The sequence below is a fragment of the Carassius carassius genome, chromosome 35, assembly GCF_963082965.1.
Source record: "Carassius carassius chromosome 35, fCarCar2.1, whole genome shotgun sequence".
Lineage (NCBI taxonomy): Eukaryota > Metazoa > Chordata > Actinopteri > Cypriniformes > Cyprinidae > Carassius > Carassius carassius.
Genome location: NC_081789.1, coordinates 28879282 through 28894228, shown reverse-complemented (window position 1 = coordinate 28894228; position 14947 = coordinate 28879282). Strand labels below are relative to the sequence as shown.

The window sequence follows — 14947 nt, the reverse complement described above, 5'->3', positions numbered from 1 at the left end:
ACCCATCAGATACACACATGCAGTACACATATCTGAATTTCCAGTTCGGTGGATTAATATCAGAGAAGCAGCTTTAGTAAAAGGCAAATGTACCTTCCCAGGAACTGCAGGTCTGAGTCTGGCCGACGGCACCATGGCGGTCTGTGTTGCAACAGACTGTGCTTCTGCCGTCAGTGTTGAAGTCTCCCCGCCGTCCTTATCTAGATGTGATGTCATACCAGCAGACTCGGTGGCAGGTGTCTCCCTGGAGGAGCTGGGATGCAGTGCAGGTGTGTATCCATACAGCTTTGAGGTCCGCTCGATGACAGCAGACAGAAAAGACGTCTTGTCAGCTCTCCCGCTCTCTTTTGCTCTGCTCTGAGCACCAGCTTCCTCTTTCTGTTTGGCGCTGTGCACCCAGCTCGTGTGCGGCTGCCGCGGCTTGCTGCGGGTTATGACTGGAATCACAGGAACCGGAGGAAGAACAAGAGGCTTGGGGCTCAGTTTAGGTTTGATCCCTGGATTCCTGACGTTAGTGTCCGATCCTGCTCCTGGATGGAGGAAGCTCACTCTGGCAGCTGAAGTGAGTTTGGGGTACACCGGTGGGGAAGAGCTTCCCTGTGAAGCAGATGGACTCATCTGGCTCATGATTTCAGAATTCCCTTGGCATAAAATCCAATTAGGGAATTCTGTCCTATCTACTGTCGACCACGACAGGTGTCCTGATTTTGATTCTCAGCTGTGGTTTCCTCCTGAGTAGTGCAGTAATCCAACAGGATAACAGGGTTGTAAGTGTCAATGCAATTATTTTTAATATTCTACTATTTTAGCGCACCTCCTTGAACAGACGGGTCTAGCTGGCCCCTGGCAGTGGCTCTTTGTCTCTCCTGATGGTAAAACAGAGGGTCCTCTTTCCATGGGCTGGTGCTGATGGTCCCTGGACGCAGAGGAAGGAAGTCTTACCACGATGATGAGCTCCTATTTCCTGTAACAGAGGCTAATCTCTCTGAGTTGGGTTTGAGGGGCTCTGAAAAGCTCAAATTTCAAAAAGGACAAGTCCCAGGATCATAGGGACCAGGATGGCACTGGTCCACCTAACTAAACTGCATTTATTAAAAACGGCACACATTTAGTTGTAGAAATGTTTTATTTCGAAGAACATTTTCAGTGTTATTTATAAAATTGTGATTATTTGATTGATTGTGGGTCCCAGATTTCACACTTATAGTGCAGTCAACTTGAAGATTAATGTTTGGACCGTATAGCGTGATCACATAAATCGTGACATTTGGCTTTACATTGTGTGGAATTTACTTGTACATCGAGAGTTGGTATTTAACAAAAGCATTGCTTAAATCACACAGTGTATGTCCGGATCTGGCATTTAACCAAAAATACACTCAAAAGAATTATTGATTTTAGGACTTTGGCCTACAAAAAAAAATGTCATCCCCGCAGCAGTCTGTTGAAATGAGTCACAATTCAATGAGGAGCAGTTAAAATCCCTTTAAACCATGGGTGGCCAACACCGGTCCAGGAGCGCTAGCTTCATACAGGGTTCAGATCCAACCCTAATCAAACACCCCTGAAGCAGCTAATCAAGCTCTTCAGGATCACATGACAAACACAGGCAGGTGTGTTGGAGCAGGGCTGGAACTGAAGTCAGGAAGGTACAGTATGGTGCATTCAAGTCATGTCGGATAGATAATATTTATGAGTGGAATGCACATGAACGCCATCACAAGTCATTATTGGTGAGTGGGAAACTCTAAATTTTCTTTAACCCCCGAGATTCAGAGTTGGGGGCACGTCAGTGACAAAATATGTCAGATGCAATGGATGTAGTCAAACACTAGAGATATACAGCATCTGAATTATTAAATGTATTTGTTGAAAATTTAATGAAATTAATAAAATATTATATTATTGTACAATTACCATAGAATATGTAATTATTTAGTTTACATCGCCTTCATAAATAGAAAGGGGTCATATGATGCTGCTAAAAAGAACATTATTTTGTGTAATGAAATGTGTTCACATTATTTTCCACATACTGTACTTTATTGGCTGCATCTGAAAACTGAAAAGTGCAGCCTTCGGAGGCAGCATTCCAAGATGGGAAGGCATCAAGGCATGTCCGAATTCAGTGTTAGCTTTGCTACCTGTCTCCTGAGATGCTTTCATCTGGCTGATTTTAGAAGGCAGTATAGATCTATCCTTCGCTGCCTGCGTCTGTACAACATGACGGCCCGACAACAACAATACTACAACGAGAATAAAAGTTCTTTGCATGAACATTTGGGCAGCATTATGAAAATCTTCCCACATACTGACGTAGATATGTGGGGGTGTGTTAGAACGACCCATTTTAGGGGGTTCATTTAAATCACACACACACACAAATGTGATGTTTAACGAGAGTTATTTTTGTATATTTGCAATTACAAAAAGGAGGATTTACACAAGCTCCAGTCTGGATCCAGAACAACTGAGAAGAGATGATGCTGACCCCTCAGAGGACCCCAGATGATGCTAACCCTGAATCAACAAACAGAACTAACAAATATTGCTACAAGTGTGACTGCATCATATAATAATTGCTGTTAATAATGTTCATCGTCTGGCTGACTGTCTTGTATTAATTTTTCTGAAAAATCCCATCATACACGCACAAACTGACAGTCACCACTTATAAGCTATTACTAAATATGATAGAAACGTAATTTTCTGTAAAGTTGCTTTGTAATGATTTGTATCGTAAAAAGCGCTATACAAATAAACTTGAATTGAATTGTGTGTGTGTATTTATTGCTCAAATATAACACATATTTATATATAATATATAACACATTCCTTTTTTTTTCAATAAAAGTAACTAAGTAACACAATTAGTAATTTTTTTAGACAATGCCTAACACAATATTGTAATGCATTCTTTTCCCAACACTGGCAGAATGGACATCTGAACTGGGTTACATCAAAAACTTTTAATTCAGAGAATGAGGATATTCTATTTTAAAACTGACCTGCTACTGATATGAGGCTGTGAAACAGACCGTCTTAAAATAAAGAAATGGGTCAAACTATGATTGAGCTGAGAAAAGAGCATCAGGACTTGAACTAGCTCTGGTGATAATACATTTGCATAATGCACCTGCTATCTCACACTAGCTCTGTTCCAGATAGGACACTGCTGACTTTAGCAAATGCTCAGTGTTTCTCTGACAATACAATGAGCCACTCAGTCTGAAAGTTCATGTTTCAAAGCCAGTTTCATACTGTTTCTGACAAAATGTGCAGCTGTCTTATTCAAGTTCTTTATATCACTGTCAGAGTGTTGTTAATATTAACGCTAAGGCAATATAATACTGTAGCTGTGGATAGATTGAATTGTGTGGCTCAGCATGACAATCACTCTGTCCATACAGAAATGTGTCTAGTGTGATAGAACTTGCACAAAAACACTGAACACCATTGGGATGAACACAATCAGCTAGCCAGATCCCATCACCCCGACATCAGCGTCTGACCTCTCTGTCGCTCACATATTGCATCTAGGCCCAAATAACTCATGTTTACTACTGTTTACTAATGCTGGTCCTCGAGTACCCCAACACTTTAGACATTTAACATGTATACCTTATCAAACACACCCCATGTTGATGGTGTTGAAATTATTCAGCCAAGTGATGATATCTCAGATCATTATTTAGTTCTTTGCAAAATTCTTATAGCCAAAATTATAAATTCTACTTCTTGTTACAAGTATGGAAGAACCATCACTTCTAACACAAAAGACTGCTTTTTAAGTTATCTTCCTGATGTATCCAAATTCCTTAGCATATCCAAAACAACTTGATGATGTAACAGAAACTATGGACTCTCTCTTTTCTAGCACTTTAAATAAAGTTGCTCCTTTACGCTTAAGGAAGGTTAAGGAAAACAGTTTGACACCATGGTATAATGAGCATACTCGCACCCTAAAGAGAGCAGCCCGAAAAATGGAGCGCAGCTGGAGGAAAACAAAACTAGAGGTATTTCGTATTGCTTGGCGGGAAAGTAACATATCCTACAGAAAAGCATTAAAAACTGCTAGATCCGATTACTTTTCTTCTCTTTAAGAAGAAAACAAACATCACCACAGGTTTTTATTCAATACAGTGGCTAAATTAACGAAAAATAAAGCCTCAACAAGTGTTGACATTTCCCAACACCACAGCAGTAATGACTTTATGAACTACTTTACTTCTAAAATCGATACTATTAGAGATAAAATTGCAACCATTCAGCCGCCAGCTACAGTATCACATCAGACAGTGCACTATAGACCCCCTGAGGAACAGTTCCACTCATTCTCTACCATAGGAGAGGAAGAATTGTATAAACTTGTTAAATCATCTAAACCAACAACAGGTATGTTATACCCTATACCATCTAAGCTCCTAAAAGAGGTGCTTCCAGAAGTCATAGATCCTCTTCTGACTATTATTAATTCCTCATTGTCATTAGGATATGTCCCCAAAACCTTCAAACTGGCTGTTATTAAGCCTCTCATCAAAAAACCACAACTTGACCCCAAAGAACTAGTTAATTATAGAACAATCTCGAATCTCCCTTTTCTGTCCAAGATACTAGAAAAGGTGGTATCCACACAATTATATTCCTTCTTAGAGAAAAATGGTATATATGAGGATTTCCAGTCAGGATTTAGACCGTATCATAGTACTGAGACTGCTCTCCTTAGAGTTACAAATGATCTGCTCTTATCATCTGATCGTGGGTGTATCTCTCTATTAGTTTTATTGGATCTTAGTGCTGCGTTTGACACAATTGACCACAAAATTCTTTTGCATAGACTTGAACACTTTGTTGGCATCAATGGAAGTGCATTAGCATGGTTTAAATCGTACTTATATGACCGCCATCAGTTCGTAGCAGTGAATGAAGATGTATCATATCGATCACAAGTGCAGTATGGAGTACCTCAACGCTCAGTACTAGGGCCGCTACTCTTCACGCTTTATATGTTACCCTTGGGAGATATCATCAGGAAACATGGTGTTAGCTTTCACTGTTATGCTGATGATACTCAGCTCTATATTTCTTCGCAGCCCGGTGAAATACACCAATTTGAAAAACGAATGGATTGCATAGTCGATATAAAAAACTGGATGACGAGTAATTTCTTACAGCTAAATTCTGAAAAAACAGAGGTGTTAATTATAGGACCTAAAAACTCTGCTTGTAATAACCTAGAACACTGTCTAAGACTTGATGGTTGCTCTGTCAATTCTTCGTCATCAGTTAGGAACCTAGGTGTGCTATTTGATCGCAATCTTTCCTTAGAAAGCCACGTTTCCAGCATTTGAAAAACTGCATTTTTCCATCTCAAAAATATATCTAAATTACAGCCTATGCTCTCAATGTCAAATGCAGAAATGTTAATCCATGCATTTATGACCTCAAGGTTAGATTATTTTAATGCTTTATTGGGTGGTTGTTCTGCACGCTTAGTAAACAAACTACAGCTAGTCCAAAATGCAGCAGCAAGAGTTCTTACTAGAACCAGGAAGTATGACCATATTAGCCCGGTCCTGTCAACACTGCACTGGTTCCCTATCAAGCATCGCATAGATTTTAAAATATTGCTTATTACTTATAAAGCCCTGAATGGTTTAGCACCTCAGTATTTGAATGAGCTCCTTTACATTATATTCCTCTACGTCCGCTACGTTCTCAAAACTCAGGCAAACTCTGGAATAACCTACCTAACATTGTTCGGGAGGCAGACACACTCTTGCAGTTTAAATCTAGATTAAAGACCCATCTCTTTAACCTGGCATACACATAACATACTAATTTGCTTTTATTATCCAAATCCGTTAAAGGATTTTTAGGCTGCATTAATTAGGTAAACCGGAACCGGAAACACTTCCCATAACACCCTATGTACTTGCTACATCATTAGAAGAATGGCATCTACGCTAATATTTGTCTGTTTCTCTCTTGTTCCGAGGTCAACGTGGCCACCAGATCCAGTCTGTGTCCAGATCAGAGGGTCACTGCAGTCACCCGGATCCAGTACGTATCCAGACCAGATGCTGGATCAGCACCTAAAAAGGACCTCTACATCCCTGAAAGACAGTGGAGACCAGGACAACTAGAGCCCCAGATACAGATCCCCTGTAAAGACCTTGTCTCAGAGGAGCACCAGGACAAGACCACAGGAAACAGATGATTCTTCTGCACAATCTGACTTTGCTGCAGCCTGGAATTGAACTACTGGTTTCGTCTGGTCAGAGGAGAACTGGCCCCCCAACTGAGCCTGGTTTCTCCCAAGGTTTTTTTCTCCATTCTGTCACCGATGGAGTTTCGGTTCCTTGCCGCTGTCGCCTCTGGCTTGCTTAGTTGGGGACACTTCATCTACAGCGATATCGTTGACTTGATTGCAAATAAATGCACAGACACTATTTAACTGAACAGAGATGACATAACTGAATCCAATGATGAACTGCCTTTTACTATCATTTTTGCATTATTGACACTGTTTTCCTAATGAATGTTGTTCAGTTGCTTTGACGCAATGTATTTTGTTTAGAGCGCTATATAAATAAAGGTGACATTGACATTGACATTGACCCAATTCAACTCTGACTCTATACTTTAACTCATTTCAATGTAAAACCCCAGACACCCTTGTTGGGGAAAGTAATGCTTTACAATATTGTATTACCCCCTAAAATGTAATTAATTGATCAGAAAGTTCAACACTCTTCAGAAATTAAAAGAAAATAAAACATACACACAAAAAAATGAAAATGGGATTAAACACATAAAGGATATTTGTGTTAAAGGGGTCATATGATGCGATTTCTTTTCTCTTTGGAGTGTTACAAGCTCTTGGTGCATGAAGAAGATCTGTAAAGTTGCAAAGACTAAAGTCTCAAATCCAAAGAGATATTCTTTACAACAGTTAAGAGTCAACCACACCCCCCATACTATGTGGGAAGATTTGCATAACACCGCCCAAATGTGAAAGGCAAAGAAAGAAGGTGTAACTTTTATTCTCTCTGTTGTCGCTGGCGCCATGCCGTGGAGATGCTGTTTCGTTGTGAAAGTGAAAATACTTTGTTTGACCTTCGTTTGACGCAACTAGAAATCAGTGGTTAAGTTGTATTTACAACACTGTTCCAGAACAGTTCAACCTAAAAATTTCAGCGCATTTCATGGAGGACTGTTTCCTGATCCTATTGCGATATTGCAATTCCAGTTTGAAGTGAACGTATATGTTCCATTCAAAGTGCATTGAACTGTGCGAGACATGAATTTAAATTGTATTGATTTACAGAGGTATACGATGTCACACTTGTCCATGTGTGGAGACATTGGGCAGTGCAAATCTGTGAATGAATGTTCTGAAGTGAAATAAACCTAAACAGATTTTCCCTGCTTAGGGAGTAGGGAGCATGTCAATGTGAACAGTTCATGCACGGAGCTCACTTCAAACAAGCTGAATCATGATAAAAATGATTTTTTTAATATTTTTAATTCAACATGCTCAATCTGCCAAAACATGTGATGGTGGGGTGAAGGAGAGTCAGGAAACAGATGCGAGTTAACAGTTTTAATGAAGTAAGATGAACAATAAGACACAAAGGAACAAATGAGGCTGAGAAGACGATAACCCGTGGTGGTGGTGAGGCGGTGAGGAATCCGGATGATGGCGGAGAGCAGGTGAGTAGTTCGGATGATGACGGTGAGTAGGCAGCAGGAGAGGATGGCACAGGAACTGCGGGGAATAGAGCCGAAGGTAAGTGTCCGTGGCTGAGTGGATGTGCGGAGAGTGGATGAGGTTCTGGGGAAAAACACAGACATCCAACGCAGACAACACTAAAGCCAACAAACGGGGTAACTGACATTAAACAACGATCTCACAAACACAAGACGTGAGACAAGCCAATATATAGTGGATGAGTAATGAGTGACAGCTGTTGCTGATGACAATTAACGGAGACGCCCACAAGCATTAGCTGATTACAGTGCAGACACGAAACACACAGATTTCACCACAAAGTGCAAACACGGCGAGATCACAGTTTACCAACCGTGACAGTACCCCCCCTCTAAGAACTCCTCTTGGAGTTCCCAGAAGGGCCTACCTGCTGATTGTAGTCATCAATAAGGGAGTGATCCAATATGTCCCTAGCAGGTAACGTAACCTTCCCAGTCCACCAGATACTGGAATCCTCGTCCCCTCCATCTCGAGTCCAGAATACGATTAACCAAATAGGTCGGTTTCCCCTTCTACGAGACGCGGCGGCGGGGGAACCGGAGTAGGCGGATTAATACGTGCATAAAACACAGGTTTAATTTTGGACACATGAAAGGCGGGGTGTATCGTCTTGTACGCAGGAGGTAGTTTAAGGCGGACTGTCACCCGACTAATGATCTTGGTGATAGTGAATGGGCCGATAAATTTGGGAGCTAATTTATTAGAAACGGAACGCAGAGGAATGTTACTAGTAGAAAGCCACACCTTTCGACCTTACGACGTAAACGGGAGGTTTGACCGGTGGCGATCGTCCTTGGCCTTAGTGCGCTCCCTCATCCGGAGCAGAGTCTCGCGGGCTCTGGTCCAGGTGCGGTGGCACCTCTGGACAAATGCGTGAGCAGAGGGGACCGCGACTTCAGATTCCAGACTGTGAAAGACTGGTGGCTGGTACCCTACACTACACTGAAACGGAGAGGGGCCCGTGGCTGACACTGGCAATGAATTGTGGGCGTACTCCACCATAGAGAGTTGTTGACTCCAGGAAGAAGGATTCTTGGAGACCAAACATCGCAACGTCCTCTCTAAATCTTGGTTGGCTCGCTCTTATTGTCAGTTGCTTTGGGGATGATAACCCGAAGACAAGCTAACTGATGCTCCTAACAATTTGCAAAACTCTTTCCAAAATTTGGATATAAACTGAGATCCCCTGTCCGAAACCACGTCTACCGGGAGGCCATGAAGCCGAAAGACGTGATCTAGGACAGTGACCGCTGTCTCCTTGGCTGTAGGTAATTTGGGCAAGGGAATGAAATGTGCCGCCTTCGAGAACCGGTCCACTATGGTCAAAACGACCATCATGCCATTAGAGGGCGGGAGGGCGGTAACAAAATCTAGAGCGATGTGGGACCAGGGTCTCGAAGGGACAGACAGCGGTTGAAGAAGCCCATCAGGAGGTCGGTTAGATGACTTACCACTGGCACAAACTGAGCAAGCCAAAACAAAATCGCGGACATCGCGAGCCATACGTGGCCACCAGAATCGTTGTCTAGCTAACCCATTAGTTCTGCTTATCCCTGGGTGACAAGCTACATTAGAACAATGGACAACCTCGGACCTTAACTCCTCCAGCACAAATAAACGGTTCGGTGGACAACCGGATGGGGGCGTTACCCCTTGTAAGGCCGCCTTGACCTTCGACTCGACCTCCCATACGAGTGCTGAGACCACTAATCTCTCAGGTAAAATACACTCGGGAGTCACCGGATGGGCGGAGGGATCAAAAAGACGTGATAAAGAGTCGGGTTTGACATTCTTGGAACCCGGGCGGTACGATAAGGTAAACTCAAAACGACCGAAAAAAAGTGCCCACCGAGCCTGCCTGGAATTGAGTCTTTTGGCAGTTCTAATGTACTCTCTGCACTCATAATGTAATTTTTATGATCGGTCCAAACAATAAAAGGAACCCCTGAACCTTCCAACCAGTGACGCCATTCCTCCAATGCCAATTTGATGGCCAACAACTCTCTTTTGCCAATGTCATAATTGCGTTCGGCAGGAGATAGTCGATGAGAGAAAAACGCGCAAGGATGTACCTTATCGTCCGAAGCAGCACGTTGGGACAACACTGCTCCTACCCCCACCTCTGACGCGTCGACCTCCACCATGAACTGCCGTGTGGGATCAGGGGCCACAAGGATGGGAGCCGAAACGAAGCGGTTCTTGAGGTTAGCGGACGCAGCTGACCACCTGAACGGAGTACTGGGAGAGGTAAAGGCTGTCAGAGGTGAGGCTAGTTGGCTGAAATTACGTATGAAACGTCGATAGAAATTGGCAAACCCCAGAAACCACTGTAGGGCCTTACGGGAGTCTGGAGATGGCCAATCTATCACAGCCTTAACCTTGTCAGGGTCCATACGTATTCCCTCGGACGAGACGATATACCCTAGGAAAGGAACAGGCTGTGCATGGAATACGCATTTCTCCGCCTTGACAAAAAGCCCATTCTCAAGTAACCTCTGGAGCACTCGCCTGATGTGTTGAACGTGTTGAATATGGATGCTCCCTGCAACCTCTCGAAAGCTGAAGACATGAGTGGTAACGGATAAGTATTCTTTATCATGATGTTGTTCAGCTCTCTGTAGTCAATGCAAGGTCGCAGAGAACCATCCTTCTTACCCACAAAAAAGAATCCCGCCCCCGCTGGAGAAGAGGAAGGACGGATGAACCCAGAGGCTAAGGAATCAGAAATGTATTTCTCCATGGCCTCCCTCTCAGGAATAGACAGAGAGTATAACTTGGCCTTAGGCGGAGATTTACCTGACACTAAGTCTACAGCACAGTCGTAGGGACGATGCGGAGGGAGAGAAGCAGCACGGGACTTACTGAACACTTCCTTCAGGTACAGATACTCAACGGGCATGTTTGGCAAAACCATGTTCTCCTTCTGAAAGACAGAAATAGGGACAACAGGACAAGCAGAAACCAGACAAGAATCATGACTTCTTTCACTCCACAATGTGACAGTGTTAGAACCCCATTCCACTCGTGGATTATGCTTGGTTAACCAGGGGTGACCTAAAACAATGGGAGCAACAGGGGAGCCCATGAGAAAAAAAGGATATGGTTTCGTGATGGTTTCCAGACGTGAGCAGTGTGATGGGTTCTGTATGGTGTGTGACGTGAGGCAGTTCCTGGCCGTTGAGTGCGGTGACATGGACGGGGAGAGACACAGGAAGGACAGGAATGTTCAAGTGATGTGCCAGTGAAGAATCAATGAAGTTACCTTCGGCTCCGGAGTCCAGAAGGGCGTGACATTCGTGATATTGATTCCTCCACCGCAGTTTCACCGGAAGGAGGGTCGATGATGTAGATGAGGACTTCTCAGCGGAGATCCCACCCGATAGTAGCCTCAAATTTACTATCGGGCTGGCTCTTTTTACCGGGCATGAGTAGGTGTTATGAGCAGAGCCTCCACAGTACAGACACAGTCCTTGGGACCTCCGCCGTTCCCTCTCCCTCCGGGACAGCCGAGCTCTACCCACCTGCATGGGCTCGTGAACCGACCGTGTTCTCTCGACTCAAGCGCCCCCTAGCAGGAGAGATGGTGGGGCGAGAAGGACTGGATTGGCGACCCAGGCGATTAATCCATGTGTTGACCCGTAGAGCCAACTCTATGAGTCCGTTGAGAGTGGGGGGCAGCGCGAGGAGGTAGATCTCTTTCTGAACACAGTCGGCTAACCCATGCAGGAATCGATCCCACTGTGCCGCCTCGTTCCACTGGCATGCGGCCGCCAGGGTGTGGAACTCGATGGAATACTCGGTCACTGAGGAAGAGCCTTGACGGAGTTCCGAGAGTTGATGAGCGGCTTCCCTGCCGGTCGCGGCACGGTCGAATACTCTCCTCATTTTTTCAGAGAGGGCGTGGAACGAGGCACAACACAGATGTTGGTTCTCCCACACCGCCGCCCCCCATAAGGCAGCCTTGCCGGACAACAACGTAAGTGTGAATGCCCCCTTAGAATCCTCTGTGGCGAAGGTGCAGGGCTGTAGAGCGAAATGCTGTGGTGCATGAAGTACGTGAGGGTATTGGTGCTCGCTGCTTCCATGATGGTGAGATCGTTCTGTGACGGTGGGGTGAAGGAGAGTCAGGAAACAGATGCGAGTTAACAGTTTTAATGAAGTAAGATGAACAATAAGACACAAAGGAACAAATGAGGATGAGAAGACGATACTCCGTGGTGGTGGTAAGGCAGTAAGGAATCCGGATGATGGCGGAGAGCAGGTGAGTAGTCCGGATGTTGACGGTGAGTAGGCAGCAGGAGAGGATGGCACAGGAACTGCGGGGAATAGAGCCGAAGGTAAGTGTCCGTGGCTGAGTGGATGTGCGGAGAGTGGATGAGGATCTGGGGAAAAACACAGACATTCATTAGGAAAACAGTGTGTCAATAATGCAAAATTATAGTTAAAGGCAGTTCATCATTGAATTCAGTGATGTCATCTCTGTTCAGTTAAATAGTGTCTGTGCATTTATTTGCAATCAAGTCAACGATATCGCTGTAGATGAAGTGTCCCCAACTAAGCAAGTCAGAGGCGACAGCGGCAAGGAACCGAAACTCCATCGGTGACAGAATGGAGAAAAAAACCTTGGGAGAAACCAGGCTCAGTTGGGGGGCCAGTTCTCCTCTGACCAGACGAAACCAGTAGTTCAATTCCAGGCTGCAGCAAAGTCAGATTGTGCAGAAGAATCATCTGTTTCCTGTGGTTTTGTCCTGGTGCTCCTCTGAGACAAGGTCTTTACAGGGGATCTGTATCTGGGGCTCTAGTTGTCCTGGTCTCCGCTGTCTTTCAGGGATGTAGAGGTCCTTTCTAGGTGCTGATCCACCATCTGGTCTGGATACGTACTGGATCCGGGTGACTGCAGTGACCCTCTGATCTGGACACAGACTGGATCTGGTGGCCACGTTGACCTCGGAACAAGAGAGAAACAGACAAATATTAGCGTAGATGCCATTCTTCTAATGATGTAGCAAGTACATAGGGTGTTATGGGAAGTTTTTCCGGTTCCGGTTTACCTAATTAATGCAGCCTAAAAATCCTTTAACGGATTTGGATAATAAAAGCATATTAGTATGTTATGTGTATGCCAGGTTAAAGAGATGAGATAAGATGAGATGAGATGAGAGATAATTTAGATATATTTTTGAGATGGAAAAATGCAGTTTTACATCTTGTGAACGAGTGTCCATTATTTCTGTTCAAAACACCCAGATATAGACAGTAGAGAGTTTACATGCAGCTAAATATATTATCAGTTATTTTCAGTCCTCTACTTTAAAGGAGTTGCATTTATAAGACTTATTTAATTCATAAGAACTGTGGTCACTACCACCAGAAACTCCAACCATGACACATCAGTGTAATTCAGCTTTCAGAAAGACTGTGAATCACCCCTGATCCCTCGAAAGGTGTGTATCAGTGAAATCAGCCCCTCACTGTCCCTCCAGCCATCTCTATCTCACACTGCACAAATCAACCAGAGATGGGCTCATGCAGGAACACTGCAGCTCCCAGCACTGCTGACATCAAACGCCCGAGTATGTAAACCATCAAGGATCACTACTAATTACACCCTTGATACAGCTAACATCCAGGGCCACCCGAAGCCCCAGCGAGATAGCATCACAGCGTCATATAAACATGGATAAATCACAGAGGTCCATTCCAGCATGAAGCAGGAAATGCCTTCTTCTTAAAACTCATACTATTGCAAAGTTATTTTAGAGTGTTTTAAAAAAATATCTGAACAAGTTTCTATCATTGTGGTAAACAGTGGGTAAAGTACAATGGTCAGACTTTGTCAAAATATGATAAGATGCTTGTACGTACACAGGATAAACCGCAACATTTCAGATTCTACAAGATAACTAAACAAATAGCATATTAACAAAAAGAAAAATCTAAATCACCACACTTTATCTACAGAAAAATAGTCATGTAAGGTAAACTTTTAAAGGGCTGCTTACTGCTTACTGTTGATCTTGTATATGTATTTTAATGCCATACAAACTTTGATTTTCAGTGATGTATTCTACATTGTTGTTGCAAATTCTGCTGATTTGTCAAGTTTTCAAGCTTGCTCATATAGATGACGTTTTTTCAAAATATAAAAAAATGACTAAAACATTTATTGCATGTAAGCTGTAGCCTATATAATTTCTAGCTTCTTGAATTTTTTGTAAATAGTAATTTGAACAAAAAAATGGTTAATAATAAAAACATTTGACTGACTTGAATTCTTGAAATAATGTGAAAAACCCTTCACTTCACAGGACCAGTGAATTCTGAAATATATTCAATAATGTATAATAATAATGAGTTTTTTATCTTTTGCTTTATTTGTTGTGAACTTCTTAAACACTTAGATTCTGGATTGTTTGTCGTTGTAATAACTGGTAAATGTATTGAAGACTTGATTTCATCATCCCATAAGAAATGAGAAGAGCTACATCTCCCCCCACTGTGTCAGAGGGCAATGAGTAGCTCTTTTAAACATATTTACTGAGTGTTTTTATCAATTTGTTTCAATCGAACACAATGGAAGAGTTGATGTACTGGTGTAATAATATTTTTAAGTAATTTTATATACATAAAAATACATATTAAATACAAGTAAAGAGTCTGCTTTCATATTTCAAATAACTTTGGTGAAAATAAAATGTCACAATATGGGGGAAATAATGCTCCAAAGTGTAAAATTGTCATTCAGTGTAATGGTCCTTTGATTTTACCATTACATCTTTAAATAAACATATAAATTACCAAGTTAAAAAAACATTTGTTGCCTTGGCATTTTTAAATAAGTGTTGGCTGTGTTATATTAAAAACTCCTATTATTATTATTATTATTTAAGTTTTTAAATAACCAGGGGACTTTTTTTCCCGAAAAAAGAAAAGCCAAGAAGCCATTCTGAAATCATATAAAAACTGATATTCATTCAACAGTCTGATTATTGCTCATTAATATATGATAATTCCCCCTTTTCATGGTGTGGTAATGTAAGTTATGTCATTCAGTGAAGTGCCAAAAAAACACTTTTATTGTGTGATTTTTGGGAAAATAAGCAGGTTTAGTGAATAATTGTTTTCATGAATAATTGCTTTCCTGCTCAAGCTCACTGTTTTAAATGGATGGCC

General features: G+C 42.6%; 1 protein-coding gene across 2 annotated transcripts in view; it reads right to left on the bottom strand.

The window, feature by feature from the left end:
- The window catches only part of LOC132116493 (PH and SEC7 domain-containing protein 3-like), a 110869-nt gene extending 110522 nt beyond the window's left edge, over positions 1-347 (bottom strand). For both annotated transcript variants that reach the window (XM_059525374.1, XM_059525375.1), the window contains exon 1: positions 94-347. In XM_059525374.1, the coding sequence (XP_059381357.1) occupies positions 94-216 (123 nt within the window). In that variant the 5' untranslated portion in view covers positions 217-347. The remainder of the gene's footprint in view (positions 1-93) is intronic.
- Positions 348-14947: the final 14600 nt, after the last annotated feature.